Consider the following 19,734-nt stretch of genomic DNA (forward strand, 5'->3'; position numbering starts at 1 on the left):
GAAGCGCAAGAATACCAAGATGAGAGCAGCCCGCATAGTTCACAAGTGAGTGGCAATAGCCCTCTGGAAGCTTGCAATGCCAGACAGCTACTGGTCAGTCGGGAATCAATTTGGAGTGGGCAAATCTACTGTGGGGGCTGCTGTGATGCAAGTAGCCAATGCAATCATTGAGCTGCTGCTATCAAAGGTGGTGACTCTGGGAAATGTGCAGGTCATAGTTGATGGCTTTGCTGCAATGGGATTCCCTAACTGTGGTGGGGCTATAGACAGAACGCATATCCCTATCTTGGGACCAGACCACCAGGGCAGCCAGTATGTAAACTGCAAGGGGTACTTTTCAGTGGTGCTGCAAGCACTGGTGGATCACAAGGGACATTTCACCAACATCAACGTGGGATGGCCGGGAAAGGTACATGACGCTCTCATCTTCAGGAACTCTGGTCTGTTTCAAAAGCTGCAGGAAGGGACTTTATTCCAGACCAGAAAATAACTGTTGGGGACGTTGAAATGCCTATAGTTATCCTTGGGGACCCAGCCTACCCCTTAATGCCATGGCTCATGAAGCCGTACACAGGCACCCTGGACAGGAGTAAGGAGCTGTTCAACTATAGGCTGAGCAAGTGCAGAATGGTGGTAGAGTGTGCATTTGGAAGTTTAAAGGGTCGCTGGCGCAGTTTACTGACTCGCTCAGACCTCAGCGAAACCAGTATTCCCACTGTTATTGCTGCTTGCTGTGTGCTCCACAATCTCTGTGAGAGTAAGGGGGAGACGTTTATGGTGGGGTGGGAGGTTGAGGCAAATCGTCTGGCTGCTAAATACACGCAGCCAGACACCAGGGTAGTTAGAAGAGCACAGCAGGAAGCGCTGCACATCAGAGAAGCTTTGAAAACCAGTTTCATGACTGGCCAGGGTACTGTGTGACACTTCTGTTTGTTTCTCCTTGATGAAAACCCACCCCCTTGGTTGCCTCTAAATTCCCTGTAAGCCACCCGCCCTCCCCCTTTGATCACAGCTTGCTTGCAAAGGAAATAAAGTCACTATCGTTTAAAAAACATGTATTCTTTATTAATTGATTATAAAAATAGGGAGATAACTCAAAAGGTAGCCCGGGTGGGGTGTGGGAGGAGGGGAGGAGGGAAGGAAAAGGCCACTTCAAAACTTGTTGAATGACAGCCTTCTGTTGCTTGGGCTGTCCACTGGGGTGGTGTGGTTGGGTGCCCGGAGCCTCCCCACCGTGTTTTTGGGCGTCTGGGTGAGGAGGCTATGGAACTTGGGGAGGAGGGATGGTGGTTAAACAGGGGCTGCAGCGGCAGTCTGTGATCCTGCTGCCGTTCCTGAACCTCCACCAGACGCCGGAGCATGTCCATTTGATTCCGCAGTAGCCCCAGCATTGCATCATGCCTCCTCTGATCTTCCTGCCGCCACCTTTCCTCATGTTCATTGGCTGCTTTCCTCTACTCTGCTATTGTGTCCCTCCACACATTCTGCTGAGCTCTGTCAGTGCCGGACGACTGCATGAGCTCAGAGAACATTTCATCGCATGTGCGTTTTTTTCGCCACCTTATCTGAGATAGCCTTTGGGACGGAGGAGGGAGGCTTGAATCATTTGCAGCTGCTGGAGGAAAAAAAAGGGAGTGAATATTTTGTGACAGGGTCAGGCCAGATGGCTACAGGAGAGTGATAGAAGGCAGATATATTAGCCCCAGGTTAAGTAGGTCCCTTTTCCCTGGGTAAGGTAACAGGGAAGGTTCCAGAGCAATCAGGAATTTTCTGGAAACAATTAAGGCAGACAGGCTGATTAGAACACCTTCAGCCAATCAAGAAGCTGCTAGACTCAATTAAGGCAGGCTAATACGGGCACCTGAGTTTAAAAAGGAGCTCACTTCAGTTTGTGGTGTGTGCAAGGAGCTGGGAGCAAGGGGTGCAAGAAGCTGAGAGTGAGAAGGCATACTACTGGAAGACTGATAAGTACAAGCATTATCAGACATCAGGAGGAAGGTCCTGTGGTGAGAATAAAGAAGATGTTGGGAGGAGACCATGGGGAAGTAGCCCAGGGAGTAGTTGCTGTCATGCACTGTAGACAGCTGCAATCCACAGGGCCCTGGGCTGGAACCCGGAGTAGAGGGCGGGCCCGGGTTCCCTCCATCCCTCCAACTCCCTACTTGATCCTGGAGGAGTTGACCTGGACCGTGGGTTCCACCAGAGGGGAAGGTCTCTGGGCTGTTCCCCAATCCACTAGGTGGATCAGCAGAGACTGCAGCCAAACTGAGGGCTGCTGTGAACCTCTGAGGCAAGCAAATCCGCCAATAAGCGAAGGACCCACCAAGGCAGAGGAGGAACTTTTTCACAATTTAAAAGCATACATTTTACAGAACAATGGCTATACTCTTACACGGTGAACAATACTATTCACATTAAAGGTCACATTTTGCATCTTATATTGAGTGTCTGTGGCTTTGGTGTTAGAGATCACACACGCAGTGCCGGGCAACAGAATTCGGCTTGCAGGTGGCCATGGTAAGCCATAGCCTTTTGGCTTCTGCAACCTTCATAACAGCAGCGCTCTCCTCTCCCATACCAAGCAAAGCACGTTGAGTTGGCCATTTAGTGCTGCAGTTTTCCTGTTAACGTGCAGCAGCAGAAACCAAACTAACCCGCCAGCATCCAGTTCTCTGAGATGATTGCTTTACCCCTCCCCACACCGTGTGGTTGGTGTCAGGGAAGATCCCTGCTAGCCAAACGCAAACAGCTCAGCGCCAATGCCCCTCACCTCCCACCGCGTGGCTAACTGCGGGGAGGATTTCTTTTCAGCCGCAGGCAAACAGCCCAGTAGAAACGGCCACCTCTGAATGTCTCCTTAATTAAATTCCCCTATTTCAAGCAGGTTACCATGAACGATATCACTCTCCTGAGGATAACACAGAGAGATAAAGAACGGATGTTGCTTGAATGCCAGCAAACACTGGGACCATACCCTGCCAGGCTTTGTCATGCAATGATACCAGATTACTTGCTACTAGTATGGCATGGTAAAGTATCCTACCCTGGAGGACGGAATAAGGCTGCTCTCCCCAGAAACCTTCTGCAAAGGCTTTTAGAGTACCTCCAGGAGAGCTTCATGGAAATGTCCCTGGAGAATTTCCGCTCCATCCCCAGACACGTTAACAGACTTTTCCAGTAGCTGTACTGGCCATGAATGCATCCCAAGTCCTCAGGGCTGATTAATCATTAAAAAATGCTTGCTTTTATAAAATGTATTATATTTTAAAAGGTACACTCACCAGAGGTCCCTTCTCTGGCTTCGTTGGATTGGGAGGGTATTTCAGTCAGGGTGATAAAAAGATCCTGGCTGTCGGGGAGAATGGTGTGCTGTGTGCTCTCCTCAAGCTCGTCCTCCTCATCTTCCCAGTCCACAAAATCCTCAGGCATGGCAGAGTGTAATCCATCTTCGGAGTCCACGGACAGGGGTGGGGCAGTGGTTGCAGCCCCCCCCCCCCAGAATTGCATGCAGCTCAGCATAGAAGCGGCATGTCTGAGGCTCTGTCCCGGAGCATCCGTTTGATTCTTTGGTTTTCTGATACACTTGTCTGAGCTCCTTAAGTTTCACGTGGCACTGTATTGTGTCCCTGCTGTAGCCTCTGTCCCTCATGGCCTCTGAGATTTTTTGAAATGTTTTGGCATTTAGTCTTGTGGAATGTAGTTCTGATAGCATGGATTCCTCTCCTCATACAGCGATCAGATCTAGTACCTCCCGTTCAGTCCATGCTGGAGCTCTTTTTTGATTCTGGGACTGCATGGTTACCTGTGCTGATGAGCTCGCCTGGCCAAACAGGAAATGCGATTCAAAAGTTCCCGGGGCTTTCACTGTACACCTGGCCAGTGCATCAGAGTTCAGAGTGCTGTCCAGAGCGGTCACAATGGTGTACTGTGGGATAGCTCCCGGAGGCCAATACCTTCGAATTGCGTCCACACTAACCCTAATTCGAAAGGGCAATGTCGATTTCAGCGCTAAACCCCTCGTTGGAAAGGAGTACAGAAATCGGTTTTAAGAGCCCTTTATATTGAAAAAAGTGGCTTCATTGCGTGGACGGGTGCAGGGTTAATTCAATTTAACCCTGCTAAATCGGACATAAACTTGTACTGTAGATCCTGAGGAGCAAGAAGTAACACAACAGAGTATGCAAGAAGCAGAGATTTGGGAATCCATGCCCGGGGGTGCAAAGGGAGGCCAGTGTTTTGGGAACTTGCCTGTTCCCTTGTATTAAAAAAGCCAGACATTTCAATATTACCTTTCCTTTTGGGACTTCTAAGGAGGCATTACAGCATAATTGGCACTGACAAAATACGAATTGTTAATACCAACATCATGTCTGTCCTCCTTTATGGAGCAGAGTCACAGAAATCTACCTCAGAAATTAATAAGATCAATTCATTCCAAAGTAAATGAAAGAGCCTAAGAGTCCATTGGAAAGAGGTTTTGCAACATCAGAAATTCTAAGTAGAGCAAACCAATCTAAACCATCAAATATAATAAGACAACAACAATGAACATTGTTAGGACGTAAGGATACCACGAATGCAACTGACACAGAAAGTGATAATATGGACAAGCCTTGGAGATAGAAGGAGAGCAACCTAAAGAAACATTACACAGAACAGTAGAGAAAGGAGCTAAATCCATCAACATGACACTCAGAAGCCTGAACACACAAGACCAGAATAAATTATGGAAACTGGTGGACGCCCTACACACCTGAGGGGGTGGGAAGATAAAGATAATGACGATTCCAGCCCTGCTGTGCTAGACATCCACTTTTATTATACAGCACCCAATCGCACCCTCCGCTCTTCATCATTCATTCTAATAGCAGCTGCTGAGTTCCCCTGCCCATTAAAACACCCACACAAGAGTTAATCTGTATGTGCAGTCATCACAAGGCATTGCTCTCAGGTGGCTGCCCAGGGTCATGGAGGCTACCACCATTAATAACAGGGGGAGTGATCTACAGGCATTCTGCTTCCCTGCGGAGGTGTGTCAGAAACGAACTCACCTCTGCTCTTTTGTCTGTGCATCTCCACTCTATGGGACAATAGGGCGAGGGACATGCTCAGTAACTCGCTGAAATGCTCATGAAAACCCCTTCAAAGGTTGCCTGAAAGGTGATCTGCAAAGAAAAATGAGTTCAGCTGCTTTTTGATTGCTTCTTTATGGCTGATTTAAGAAGAGGCTGAAAGAGGCGTATTAAAAAATAATCATCCTTGAGCACTAGAAATTCACATCCTAGTTAAGTGGAGAATTAGCAAAAGGGTGATATCAGAAGAGCCAAGAGAGAGGAAGCTGAGCAATTGAAAGGGGAAGTGATTTCTATCTGGACTGTTTGTTTTCACTAATATCCATCTAACTTCAATGCCTACGTAAGCTTTTTGAATGAAGAAAGCCTTTGTTAAAGACTTGACACCCACATATACAAGTGCACAAGCCCCATTTAAAAAACTCCATTGCAGGTCACCTTTAATATTGGAACAGGAGAAAAGAATGTATCCCACAACTGTACTATGGGGAGCAGCATGGACCAAGAGCTCAGCCAGAGAGTACATAGGAATTGCCAGAGCAGACCCAAAGGCCATCGAGCCCAGTGTCTGCTCTCTGACTGTAGCCACCACCAGAGCTGTTGGAGGAAGAGGCACAAAATCCCAGAGTGGGCACTTCTGGAATAATTTCCCTGTATCAACATGTTGCCTCATCCAGCATCAGATCCTGCCTCAGCCTCTGTTTCTCTCCTTGCCCAGGAAACCAAACCTCCATAACTGGCACTATTGTAGCCTTTTATTCTATTTAATGTTAATTGTATCTAAGTGGGTTCGGCTCTGGCGGCTACAGTCCCAAGTTCAACAGAGTTACCTCTGTTTGTTCTAAATTTAGAGTTCATAGGAACACATGAAACCATAGGCAAATAACACATACAATTACAAGAGCATCTGGGAACTTTTAGTAATTTTATTAAAGTTAACAACAAAGCTATAAGTGTCACAGCATATACAATTCCTATAGACACATACGGTGAACTAGTTATACCTACAGACATACTCACATCCTCCTAGATGGTGTTAGAGTCTGTTGGCCCTCTCATGGATTGACCATCAATATGGGAGTGGTTCCTGCTGGAGTTTCCCATAGGAAGCCCAATTTCCCTGCTCTGGGCACCCCTTTTTATACTATGAGTCTTTCTATACCTACATTCTGCACACGTACATGAAAGTGTCAACCCTTGCTTTCTTATTGGTTTGTGTCCCCTGGAAACACAAGGGACCCCAAATTCTATAGGCTGGGTAGGTTCTTGTCAACATTGACGTACCACCTTTGTCTTAGGTTAGGGCACATGTAAGAGACAATATTTGTTGTTACAGGATTTTATGATTTAATTTTAATCTTCCCTGCTATACTTTTGCAATATTACTGGTTAGTACCTCTTTCCCACCATCTTTTCAGTTATTTCTCAGTCATTGTCTTGAGACGTCATTTCTTGTCTCTAAGGCCTAAAATACCTAAGCTAGAGTCCTGCAGGCCTTGGCCTACAGGCTTTTGCATTTCAGCTTGTCTTAGTCATGTCTACTACATAGTTCCTCTAAACACTGATTAATCTTATACTTCTATAATCCTACAAATAAACTCTAATTAACATACAGTGAATATATGTAACATAACATTGATTAATCATAACATCACATGATAAATGGATACTAAACTAAAATCATTGGCTACACTATTGAAGTGCTCTCTCTTTCTGAGATGTGGTTTATTAGCCCAAAGTTAGCATTGCCTCGCCTTCTCTGGCTCAGCAGTCCTGCTTAAGGGTTTTGCCCCCTGCAGGTAGCTCCAGCCAGGCCTTTCCCTCAGGCTGCTAGTGATAACTTCTTCTCTGTTCCTCCCTGACACCGGAGCTCCTGCAGATGCCTCCCTGAAGATTTCTCTCTCCTCTTTATCCTCATATCAGAACATTAGGCCTCAGCACATGCTCTCTACACTTCTCTGATCTCACTGCCAGACCCACTCTGGGGCTCCCCATGCTTGTCTTAGTCTCTGGTGTCTCGCTTCACTCTCTGGGGGACCAGGTTCCCAGGAAGCCCCAGTTCAAGGCTCCCATCACATGAAGTCTGGCTGCCTGACCTAATCCCATCACCTAGATGGCAGAAGACTAGATACAAGTGGGACTGACTCCAAATCCTCCTAAAGTACAGCCCACACTGTGACATTGCCCGGTGGGGAAGTTTTTTTTCAACCCCCATCAGGCAGTGGTTGGTTTTAAAGCCTGAAGTATCAAGGTTATTTTTATTATTTTAAAATGTAAGTGTTAAATCCTATTATAACTCTGGATGTTCTCATCATCCACATACATCTCCAGCCCTTTTCTTGACTCCTGCTAATCTCTTGGCCTCAACAATATCTTGTGGCAATGAGTTCCACAGGCTAATTGTGGGTTCTGTCACCATAACATTTCCTTCCATCAGTTTTAAATGTGCTGCTTAGAGTATTAAGCAGGCATCTCTTGGACTTTTATAAATAAAAGGGAATAAAAAATATAATTTCATCTTCATTGTGTGGTTTTTCTGTACAGTGAGATCAAATGGAATATGCAGGGAAGGTAGGCGTGGTTTGGCAGCTGTAGTATCTGAACAAATCAAGTGACAAAGGCAATGAGTAAAGTGCATATCAGAAGTTTATTCCTCTGCACAAACAAGTGTAAAGTGACTGTAAGTCAAAAACACAAAAGAAAACTATTTCCATACATATAGAAGCCAAACTTGGTTCTCCTTCCAGGGTCACTACCCCTCAGTTCTTTCCCCTCTCTGAACACTGACAAATTTCTTCCCAGGAGCACAGGGGAATTGCTAGACCCTTCAGGAGGAGGGGAGCAAAATCTAGCTAGGGAACAATCCTTGGTTGTACCGGACTAGTGTGTGATAAACAAAGGGGAAAACAAAAGGGAGCATTCCTACAGGTGTCCCTAGTGCGGTGGTGCCTAGGCCAGGGGTGTGTGGAAGTGACAGGGAGATGACACTGCTTACCTTCAGGGCACAGCTAACAACATCTCAGTTGTTATCCATCAAGAGCAGCTACAAACCCCATTGCCACCCCCTCCCCAAACCCCTCTTCAGGGGGCTATGTCCTCCAGTTATCTAGTCCCAAATACTCCTGCTATGGAGAGAGAGGGGGCGCTGAATCCCACGGGAGAACAGACCTGCTCTGCTGCAGGCGATGGGTTATCTGTAGGGCCCTACCAAATTCACAGTCATGAAAAACGCGTCACAGACCATGAAATCTGGTCTTTTGTTTGCTTTTACCCAATACTATACAGATTTCACAGGGGAGACCAGTGTTTCTCAAATTGGGGGTCCTGCCCAAAAGGGAGTTGCATGGGGAGTCATAAGGTTATTTTATGGGGGTTGCAGTATTGCCACCCTTACTTCTGTGCTGCCTTCAGAGCTAGGCAGCCGGAGAGCAGCAGCTGTTGGCTGGGCATCCAGCTCTGAAGGCAGCCCCCACCCAGCAGCAGAGCAGAAGTAAGGGTGGCGATACCACACCAGGCCATCCTTATTTCTGTGCTGCTGCTGGTGGCGGCGCTGCCTTCACAGAGCTGGGCTCCTGGCCAGCAGCTGCCACTTTCCAGCTGCCCAGCTCTGAAGGCAGCGCCGCCAGCAGCAATGCAGAAGTAAGGGTAGCAGCACCGCAACCCCCCGACAACTCCTTTTTGGGTCAGGACCCCTAAAATTACAACACCATGACATTTCAGATTTAAATAATGGAAATAATGAAATTTATGATTTTTTAAATCCTATGACCGTGAAATTGACCACAATGGACCATGAATTTGGTAGGGCCCTAGTTATCTGTAGGCGGGAACCCCTGCATCCTTGTTTGGAAGCCTGTCCTCGGCCTATCCTCACTTTCCCACTGGCACACACAGCTGTTCCCTAGTCTTGTTCCCGCTCTCCTATCATCAAGACTCAGGGGAGGAGAATGGGGAGCAGCTGCGATGGCCAAAGGCAGTTGCTTCTTCTTACCAGACTCATATGTGACATCTCCACCTCAGCCAGCCCATTAGCTCACAGCTTCTGGTCAGAGCCACCAGCGCTAGGCATAAACAGACTAAGCAATTGCTTAGGGCCCAAAGCAGCTCAAGGGGGCTCCCTATTCCCTTTTTATTATGTGTTGGGGGGCACAAATATTCCTGCTTAGGGCCCCCAATGGGCTAGTACTATCTCTGCTGGTGGATGCTACAGTGGGCTCTCCTATCCCGAATACAGGAAGACCTAAATAGCTTTCCCATCTTGCAATCCCTGTAATTTTGTAACCTACAAACATGCTAGAGAGAGAAGGGGAAACCATGGGCATCTATAAAATGGACCCCCCACTTCGTATCCAAATGCTCAGTGAGGGTTGGGCCTGTCTCTTTAGCATGGTGGCAGCCTGGAACTTTACACAAACTTTCTGCCTAAATACCCAGCATCTCTAACAACTGGTGAATTTTACAATGAAGCTAGGCTCCAGGCAGAAGTCACAGGGACTGGCCCTCTGAGGGGTCAGGCACCAGCCTCCTACAACAAACTCCACTGAGGAGAATAAGCCAACCCAGATCCACCTAGGGCTGGTTAATGAGATGATTAGCTGGGTGTTATTAATTTATGAAGGGGGCACTCCTAACCCTTGCAGGCCTCGGTGTCTGGGTAGTAATTAACTACCACACAGCTACTCATCTCATAACCATCCCCAGGCAGATCTGGGTTGGCTTATTCTCCTTAGCAGAGCTTGTCACAGGAAGGCTGGTGCCTGGCCCTTCAGAGAGCCCCCCCACGTGACAGCAAGCTTCCCTGCTTTCGGCAAGTGGTCATGAGAGGGGTAACTGGCTTCCCCAGATTAGTTATGGGATGGAGCCATGAACCACTCCACCCCACTTCCTGTTCTAGTTGAGGGAGTTTTTTTTCCCTGCTCTGGTGTGAGGTAGTGAAATAACATCAGTAAGTTCCCAGCTGCAGTCCCGGGAGGAGACTCACTTCAGTTGCACTAAATCCCACCTCATGCTAAAAATGCACTTGTTGTATTCTGTCCTGTGACACACCTAGGTCTCTCCTGCATAGATGCTGGCAGTAGAGCAATGGTGCAGGCGGGCACTGTGTAGACTTCTTCCTGGCCCCAGGTACAGCTCAGCTGATGCATGTACCTCAGTCCTGATTCACACCTCCTGTCTATTACAGCCCTCAGTCTTGGCGGCAGATTCCCTTGTTGCTCCACTCCTGATCCTTGCCTTAATACAGGTGGACAATGGTGGGGTCATGGTGTGACGTTCACTGATATCAGCAAAACGCTAGGCTGAGAGCCATCTGAGACTCCTCTAACTTGGTTCTGAATACAGATTTGACTCCAGGTTGCTAGGGGTGAAAGTCCTAATCCAATGCACAACCCCCACCCTCCCTGTTCTCATCTCTTACTCTCACATTAGTACATTGCTCCATATTAGGTCTCCAGCTAGGTCAGATCAAGTCACCATTAATCCCAGTTTCAGATACTCCCTCTTCCTGAGACCCTTGCATGCCAAACTGAAGCTCCCAACACAGTCACTCCCTGAGAACATGCCTACTCTCCTCTGGGTAATTCTCTGACAGCCAGTGGTATTAGAGCAACCCCTTGCTTTTCTAAGGGTCTGTCTTCATGAGGGAGTTAACTCTAGCTTTTCACAGCTGTTGCCCCAATCTCATTCCTGTCCACACACAAAACACTGGCTGTTATCTGAGTTTAATGGTGCTTCCCACCAGGGCTAATTAACTCATTGTGAGTCTATAAACTAAAGCCCAGGTCAGGCTTTTACTTTGCAGTGTGGACTGAACCATTTGATTATTAATAGTCCTCCAGCACCTTCCCCCAGTTCCTCCTATGTGCCCAGAAGGAGAGAAAAGTTCTCCCTAAATGTTCTGGGAAAGAATCACACAGCAGCTCAGGTTACTGCCACACAGAAAGCCATGAGCTCTGGCCCTTGAAGTCCTAACAACACACATGGGAGAGTGCAGTACCACTGAGGACACTAACTCAGGTAAGGCCTCACAGCATGGCTGCTCACACCCAGCCTAGGCTAATACTGGGGGCTCTGACCCTGGTGCAAATCACCTGAGCTGCACCAGAGCTCATTAACGAAGGGTCCTTTGGGAAGTTCCCCTCCGCCCTGCTGGTGGCTGCTGGGCTGGTAAGTGAAGTCTGGTTGCCACTGCCTCAGAGCCCCCAGTGGAACGTGCACTACAAGCTCTGGGCCCGGGACACAGTGGCCCAGCTGGATAGGGGTGAATGTGAATGGAGCTGGCATGAGGATACATTTATTTTATTTTGATTTTGTTCCATCTATACCAATGATGGAGCTGCCTCTCATTGTGTTAGGTTCCCCCACTCTCTCTGTCCCAGCAGACCATTGGGATGAGGTACCAGAAAGCTCTAGAACCACGTACCAATGGGACATTCAGGAGCTCTAGTCTCTCATTGCAAAGGGGTCTACATCATCGTGCCTGGCCACACTGGGCTTGAGACCATGTGTAGAAAGCGAGTTTGGGTTTGGTTTTGGTTTAAGTGCTGTTCCAGCCAAACTGTTTTCAGACCCAGTTTGGTTGGCTGGTGGAAACAGGGCTGTTCTGTGCTCTCCTCTGAGCTTACTTCTCTGCCTGAACCGAACCCCGTTTTGCTGATCCCAAACTTTAGATCAGTCTCCCTTAATCTCGGATCAGAATTCAAAGGAAGGAGCATGTCTGCTGACTTGGAGACAGCTCACAGCCTGGGCTAGGCGTTCATAGCTTAGGCCTGGTCTACACTTAACACATATAAAAAGAAAAGGAGTACTTGTGGCACCTTAGAGACTAACCAATTTATTTGAGCATAAGCTTTCGTGAGCTACAGCATTCGATGAAGTGAGCCGTAGCTCACAAAAGCTTATGCTCAAATAAATTGGTTAGTCTCTAAGGTGCCACAAGTACTCCTTTTCTTTTTTGCGAATACAGACTAACACGGCTGTTACTCTGAAACTTAACACATATGTTAACATAGCTGAGCCACTCAGTGGTGTGAAAAATCCAGACCCCCTGAGCACCATAGCTATGCCAGCCTAACTTCTGGTAAAGGTGGAAGAATGCTTCTGTCAACCTAGCTATTGATGCCTGGGGAGGTTCCTACAGCAATAGAAAACCCTCTTCTGCTGCAGTAGTCTGCAGCACAGCTACAGCGCTGTAGCCAGGCCACTGTAGTGCAGTCATGGCCCTAGTCCTTGGAGGTCACTGGGGGCGTGTGGAGGGGGGTGGGTTTGTGAATTCAGTGGTGGTGACCCCACTCCCACTCCCTTAGCTTCAGCAGTATGCAGTGGGCGGTGCTTTCTCCTGTCTGCAGGTTCAGGCTAGGAAAGCAGCTGAAACAAGAGGGAGGGGGCAAGGTTGAAGAGCAGGAAGGTAGACTGCGGGAAATGTGCAACCCAGAGCTCAGCATGCACCCCCCACCCATGGCCCTTGCTGATACCCTGCATGGCTGCCCGGGGGAGTGGAGTGCTTCCTTGTCACTAGGGTGACCAGATGTCCCGATTTTATAGGGACAGTCCCGATATTTGGGACTTTTTCTTATATAGGTACCGATTATCCCCCATCCCCGTCCCGATTTTTCACATTTGCCATCTGGTTACCCTACTTGTCACATGCTCTTGGTGTAGGGAAGAGTCCATGCACTGTTCAGGTGGCTGAGGCTATCCTACCCTAAACCAAGCCATGAAAGGGATGACTAACCACGTGTCCCCAGTGCCAGCAGGGGAGAGCTGTGCAGGTGAGTGACTGATGCTTCCCAGGGGATTTTAGGCTATTCTGTAACTATCAAACCCTCTGGAGAAGCTCTAACTGGGTTAATGTGTCTCCTCATGCACTACTCCTCTTCTCCCCATTGCCTCCAGCTGGGCTGGGTCAGCCCACATGAGGGGCCGACCTTCCCAGCTGGGCAAAGAGTCCTCAGGGGAACTTCACATTGCTCATCGCCTCCACTCCAGCAGCCACAACTCCTGCCAGAGTGGAGACTGACCCAAAAAGCTGGTGTGTGAATCTAAAGTCAGCCCCGGCTCCACTACGAGCCAGCTCTGCACTTTCCCTCAGAACCATCTCTCCCACATACAGCGTCTGAACTAAACAGTCAGTAGCTGGGCCTTGCTTTGCTCTTCTGGCTTCCCAGGAAACCTCTCCTTCCCTCTCACATTCCTCCAGACTTACCACAGGCCCACATCGACCTTTCAGCCCCTCAAACTGCCCCCTGCTGCTTGGAGCCAGCTGGGATCATCTACCTGCGTGAAAGGCACCAGGAAGCTGAAAATCGCAGCAGGGGACCCTGCTGGCTTCTCAAACACAGCCCTGGCTGCTGGAAGAGCATGTGCACTCCATGGCTGTCCTGAGCAGGGCGAGCAGAAGGCTGTGAGTTTGAGCAGATGCCCACATCCCCTTCCCGTCCCAGTGTCCCCTGAAGCACCTGCTGCTCCCCTGCAGAGGCAGGCCTGGGGAACGTTGTCTCATTTCTCAATTCACTGGGGTAGGGGGCAACCCTGGGTTTCAGTCATGTCTCTGCCACTCACTTCCCATGTGAGCCTGGGTGGGACCCTTCTGTGCGCAGTGCCTTGTTGTCTGCAGCAATGGGATGGCTCCTGCCTTACTGGGGCACTGAAAGGGTTAACAGGGTCTTGTTTCTAAAGCCCACTGGAGTGCTACCCACCCCTTAGCATGACAGTCTGCCCCTCCCATTCCCCTGGCCCCAGAAACTGGGTTTCATTGCCCTGCAGCTGTGGGCAGAAGCAGGCTGGAGACTATTGCCCTGTCTCTTCTTTCCTCCTGAGTCCTCTGGTTCTAGCCACAGCTGGGAAAGCTCATAGTGATGCTGCCAGGCTGAAAACAAAGGGGGATGGGGGGCCAGGAAGGGAGTTCCCCCCCAACCCCCTCCCCCTTTCTGCCTTTTGCTTCACACACCCCAATTTATTGAGCTCACTTTAAAGAAAGGCCAAGGAAACTATCTCGGTTGGACACCCAGTTGCACCCGTGGGGGAAGGGATGCAGGGGGTGGGTGGGGGGGGAGGGGGACAGGTCCTGGTTCACTGGTGCCCAGAGCCTGGCCTCCACACATGCGCCTGCATCCCAGTTTTGGCTGCTGAGAACCTGGGTCTAGCTACCTGGAACCCGGAGGAGGAGGCTGGGCGTGGGGGAGTCCCTTGGCCCATCTGCCTGAGCTCTGGGGAGCTTTCATACAGCTTTGGGGTCTGGCTGGGACTGGCCTGGAAAGGGGCAGGGGTGGACGGTGCGGAGGAGGTCATGTCCGTCCTCCACACTGGCTCGTCCAGCGTGGTGGCAGAGCGGGGAGTGAGGACTGTGGGTGCCAGGCTGCTCAAAGTGGGCATGGGAGCAGGTGTGGAAAACCGCCGGATCTCATAGGTCCTGGCTGTTTTCACAGGCGCCTGCTTGGCTGGGGTGAAAGACAAGCTGGATTGCTGGGCTGGCTGGGGCAGAGGGTTTTGTGTGTTAGCGCTCGAGGGCTCCCCAAAACAGAACATGGCTGACTTTAGCTGGTAGGGTTGGTGGCGCATGAAATCAATGGCCTTGATCCCCGATTTCTGGCTGGGTGCCTTTTTCACTTTGCTCTCTGCTTTGCTAGCCTGAGACTTGCTTGCTGCCAGGGGGTAGAAGGGGGAATGCAAGGGGTTGTAAGCTATTGGGGGTGGGGCACGGATGTTGGAAGAATACTTCCAGGATGATGGTAGAGAAGGCGTGGGTGAGGGTGCCCTGGGCTTGGAGCCTGGCCTCGGTGCTGCCTCCACCACAAACTTGTCCATGCGGCTCTGTCGCTTGGCAAAAAGCTCTGCCCCTTTGCCCTTCAGCTGTGGCATGTCATGGGCACCATTTACTAGTCCAACAGAGGCACCTTGCTGCTGAGGCTTAGGAGCCACTGGAGGAGGGGCCTTGAACTTGCGGCCTGAGGACTGCATGAAGTTGCAGGCCTCAGCTCCTAGGCTGAGGAAGTCCTCCTCAGGCCCAGACTCAAAGCCTGCCCCTGGGTGGTCGCCTTTGGGTTTCTCATCCAGGTTCTGCACCAGAGACAGAAGCTCGGGGTTGGGTGAATTCTTCTTCTTCTCTTCTATGGTATTGAACATGGGCTTTTTGCTGCCCCGCCGGCGAGCTTCCTGCAAGATGCCAGTTCGGGGGGCTGGCACTGCAATCCGCTGCTCCCTGGATGTTAAGGGCTCAGAAGCAGGTTGTGGAGTAGCTGGGGAGACAATAGGATATGGCTGGCTTGGTAGCAGAGAGCCGCTCACCACGCTGGGTTGCTGTGGTGCTGGGCTGATATACAAGGAGGAAGAAGCTGTCCCTCGTGGTTGAGGTGTTGCTGCAGCCCCCGCTGGCTTAGAGGGAGTGGTTAGAACAATGGAAGCCGAGGAGGTCATGGCTGGGTTTGTGGGTGTCTTAGTCTCAGGAGCACTTCCGCCTGCGGCTGGCTGTGGTACCCCTGGTGGTGTTGGTCTGCCTGGTGCTGGAATATACAAAGACGTTGAGGAGCTTGCTGGACCATTGTGAGCCATCGCTGGTGCGGTGGGAGGTGGCACAGGAGTTACTGGTGAGAAAGGTGGAGCAGTGGTGCTCTGCTCCCCCAGACTGCCACCACTTTTCTTGGGAGCCAAAGGCCTGAAGATGACGGAGGAAGTCACAGGACGGTGCCCCGAAAAGCCAGGAGTGAAGGGCCGTGCCGATCTGTTGAAGAGGCCCTCTGTGCCTGGAGACGACTGGGCACCTCCTCCAATGCTGCCCGGTGGAGACTGGACCTGAGCAGAGGTAGATGACGGCAGCTTGCTGGATAATTGCACTGCTTCCACATGGATACTCAGTGGGGCCGTGTTGGCCTTCTGTGGAGTAGGCACTTCCCCGTTCACCATGCTCTGCTTTGGCACGACACCTGGTGGTGGCTGATGGCTCTCTGGCTTCTCAGCTGGAGTTTTCTCCACCGTATACTGACCAGCCCTCTCCCTCTGCTGCTCAAATAACCGTGCTCCTCTGCCAGAGGCTTCACTCAGACCCTGCTGCGTCTGCCCCAGCTGCTGCTCAGATTCCAGCTTGGGCTTTTCAATGTCCAGGTAAGTGTTGTCCCAGTCTGAGTGGTTGGTTAAGCTTCGGGCATCTGAGAAGCCTTCCTCATCAAACTCTGACTCGCTGGTTGGGAAGACACCATCCTCCTCCTCATAACAGCGGTCCTCGTCAACGCTCCCAAAGCTGACCAGGGTGTACTTCTTAGCCCTCTGCCTGCGCTTCTTGAACATCAGCACGCCCTTGGAGTGGGGGTTTGGCGCATCTGTCAGCAGGGACGCAATCGTCCTGCATTTGGTTTTGGCTTCTTTTACATTCTTCTCCTGTGTGCTCTCACTGCGGTGCAGCTCTGCAAAGGACAAAAGGAGGCAAGTTCAGGGCTCCGTAGAGGACTGGGCTTACAAAGCTTTGGCAACAACTGGACTGAGTGTTTCTGGTGTCCATACAATGAGAGTCACTCCCACCTCACCCTGACGAGAAAGTTAGGAAAAAATGACTTGAACATAATGAAAATGGCAGCCCTCTCTTTTTCCATGCACACACTGTGGGACGGGCTTCCCCACCTACTGCCAGGGACCCTCACCTTTCAGACAGACAGCCTGTGGCAGGGGTCAGAGATGGCTCAGTCCCTGTTACCTGCTCAGACCCAGAGCTTTCTCTCAGCAGAGATGGCCAAGGGTCTGACTGAATTTCCTGGGGGGTTGTGTTGTGGATATGTATCTGCAGAAAATTGTTCCTGGTACTCATCAGGACATTTCACACTGAGTCTAAATCCCCCACTTTGCAATTTGCACTGGGGTGGAACAGCCTGTGATCACCCCTGGGAAGCCCTGCTGGGAGGGCTGGTCAGAGACATGTCCCTCCCTTTTCAGAGCCCTGCTTCCTGGGGGAAGCGGGGATAAGCAGTCCCAGTGCTCCCCAGAATGCAGCAACCACTAGGGTGCGCAGGCCCCGCCCAGCTGTGCAAGGGCAGGAAAGCATCTTGCTCCCACCTCCCTAGCCCCTCGTGGGATGCTTGTGAACTGGGCTGGATAGTGTCAGTGCTGAGTGCTGTGGGCACATTCACTGCCCCCTGAAAGGTGTGATAAGGACAGCACAAAACCTGCAGCCGTGAGAGCAATGTTTCACGCTCTCGCATAACCTCTTGCCTGTGCCCAGCCAGGACAGAGTCACTGTGCACATGAGCAGGAATCCCAGCTGCCTGCCCTTCAGAACTGGTCAGCCAGGCCAGAAAGAATCCTTTTGCACAGGCTCTCCCATGGCCTTCGCTGCTGGAAAAGCCAACACCTGTCGCGGCCTTGGCTGAAAAACACAGGCTAATCATTTTCCACCGCCTCTGCCAGCCTGCTGACCGCAAACCCCATGGGATGGGACAGTGTGTTCTCTGCCCAGTGTGCAAGGTGAGGGGGGAGGTTTGAAAGAGTCAAGGGTGAACCCAAGGGCAGCTGTGAGAAGAGAGTTCACAGGCACGACTAGAGACTCGTACTCTGAAACCAACAGAAACCTGAAAGAAAAAATAATTCCCAAGTGATTTCTCATTCCTTTTTCTTGTTCCTGACCCTTTCCACTGGGGGAAAAGACCTTTCCCTGCTTCTTGTCTGCCCTGCATCCCTTTAACAGCAGCCTCTGCACTTCAAGCAGCACAGGAGACATGACAAAGATGCTCTCAGTAAGCTTCCACTCGCTCGTCAATAAACGGCATAGCGCTTTCCCCTGTCCTTCGAGCCCCAGCATTCCTGTGGCAGAGACACAACATGCAGCCCTGCTAAGGCGACCCCCACTTGATCTAGTGGGGGGTTGGGGGATGGGAATAGGAGAAAGCACCAATGTACTGCTGAGGAATGCTGCTAGTTCTCCCCAGGACCTGAGCTGTGCAGCCTCACAGATCTCACCTTGGGCCACTTTACCGCAGGGCATTGTTGCAACAGGGAAGAACAGTTGTGGCCAAGTTAGCCCACAATGGGGTGGGCAGCAGCAGCCACAGAGCTTACCTAACCATGATACCAATGAATCCTCTTGGGCCCTCTGAAACTCCCCTGGGGCCGTAGTTTCCCTCTCCCACTTCCCGCCCTCAGGCAGCCCATCTGCAAAGGTCACAAAGCTGTAGCATGTGTCATTTGGTCCCTGCGGCTCCAGGTCACCCCATTCAGGAATATCATCCACTCCCACCCCAGGCTTTTAAAACAGGCTCTGGAATGTCAGAGGGGTTGTGATGCTAGGAAGCTTTCAATAAATCCAATGAAAGACCCTTCACCAGGCTTTCCCTGGAGCCATTTCATAACAAACATCATGGCTCCAGGTTAGCTAAAGCAAGGCAGCTCCGGACAGAGATCCAACAAGGAAAAGGTCAGCTACTTCTCACTCCGTACACAAGAACCAGCCCTCTCTCCTTGCACCTAGAGGGCTGGAAATAATGAACAAAAATGCCAGTGTGCTAATGGGAAAAGAACGGGTGGCCCTTTTGCACTGGCATGTGCTGAGCTAGGAACCCCTCCCCACACTCTTACAGAGTGGGTCAGTTCGGCATCATTGAACCAAGACGCGTAGTTCACATCCTTTCAGTGCAACTTGGTGCTCCCCTGGCGTTGCCCTTCTGGATTCAGCTGTGGGGGAGCAGGGCCACAGGGCTACAGTCATAACTCAGTTTTGTCTCAGGAAATGAGTCCATCTCAAGCGCACATTAGGGGAGAGCAGTGAGATTTCCCTCACAGAGCAGACCCCCACTGGCTAGTCTCACTCACGCACCCTGTCAAAGGAACCCTGCCTGGCTCAAGTTCTGGTTCCAAACTTGTTGGGGTGAAAAGCAGTGCCCCAGAGATGAATCCAGCCTCATTGTCCAGAAACATTTGCCCTGGGGGCTGTGAGGGGGAGACTTCTGGCATTGGCAAGCCGTGGCTAAGGAGCAGTGCCTTCACATGCTAAGGTCTGTGTAGGCACAGGTGGCAGCAGAGCATCGGGAAGGATCTTAGCTCTGGAGTTTGAGACTTGCAGACCCCTACTAGAGGAGGCTTAAAGGCAGCCAGAGTGCGATTCCACCAGCACTGGGCCCTGGCCTCAGTAACAATACCCAGATGCAGCTCCCTACCAGTCACAAGTTTGCCCCCAGCATCTCGCATCGTTCCAAAATTCCAGCCTCCTCAGTGTTCATTAGAACTAGACTCCCTGTGCTTTGAGGTTCCCTGGCCCTTTACAGACAATTGCTAAGTCTCTTCCTGACACTCTGGCTTCCTGCCCATCCCCCAGTTCCTACTCCACAGCTCACCAATAGAAAGCACTTTATTCCTTGCACTTTAATTCCCTCCCCCCCCCTCCCCCAATGTTCAAAGTATTCAAGTCACAAAGGCCAACAGCAATTTGAGACAAATGGGAGAGGGAAATGCTCCTCTGGTGACGCGTTAAAGTTTGGCTAGGAGAGCAGAGGAAGGAAGGAAGTCTGTACCTGCATAGGGCTGATCCAAGCTCTTGAAAGCAGCGTCCAGGCCTGGAGACTTGGGCATGTCACAAAGTCCATTTAACTCACAGCTCTCCATAGAGAGAGAAGCAGAGTGGCTCTCGGCTGGAGCAGAACCAAAACTCTCAAGCGCCAAGCCCTTTGCTATCAGCTCTACAAGCCTT

The 19,734-nt window shown here is 50.6% G+C and overlaps 1 protein-coding gene and 1 long non-coding RNA gene across 2 annotated transcripts in view; both read right to left on the bottom strand.

Moving 5' to 3' along the window:
* Positions 1 to 1,043: 1,043 nt before the first annotated feature.
* LOC142072885 (uncharacterized) lies at positions 1,044 to 3,494 on the bottom strand. The gene is made up of 2 exons (XR_012669485.1): positions 3,282 to 3,494; positions 1,044 to 1,615 (listed from the first exon to the last, which is right to left on the bottom strand). It is a non-coding gene; the product is annotated as an uncharacterized LOC142072885 (long non-coding RNA).
* A 4,206-nt stretch (positions 3,495 to 7,700) lies between these two features.
* The window catches only part of SYNPO2L (synaptopodin 2 like), a 68,597-nt gene continuing 56,563 nt past the window's right edge, over positions 7,701 to 19,734 (bottom strand). Inside the window, exon 4 of the mRNA XM_048858977.2 lies at positions 7,701 to 16,468. Coding sequence (XP_048714934.1) covers positions 14,142 to 16,468 — 2,327 coding nt within the window. The 3' untranslated portion in view covers positions 7,701 to 14,141. The remainder of the gene's footprint in view (positions 16,469 to 19,734) is intronic.

Source organism: Caretta caretta, chromosome 7, assembly GCF_965140235.1.
Source record: "Caretta caretta isolate rCarCar2 chromosome 7, rCarCar1.hap1, whole genome shotgun sequence".
NCBI classification, from domain to species: Eukaryota; Metazoa; Chordata; order Testudines; family Cheloniidae; genus Caretta; species Caretta caretta.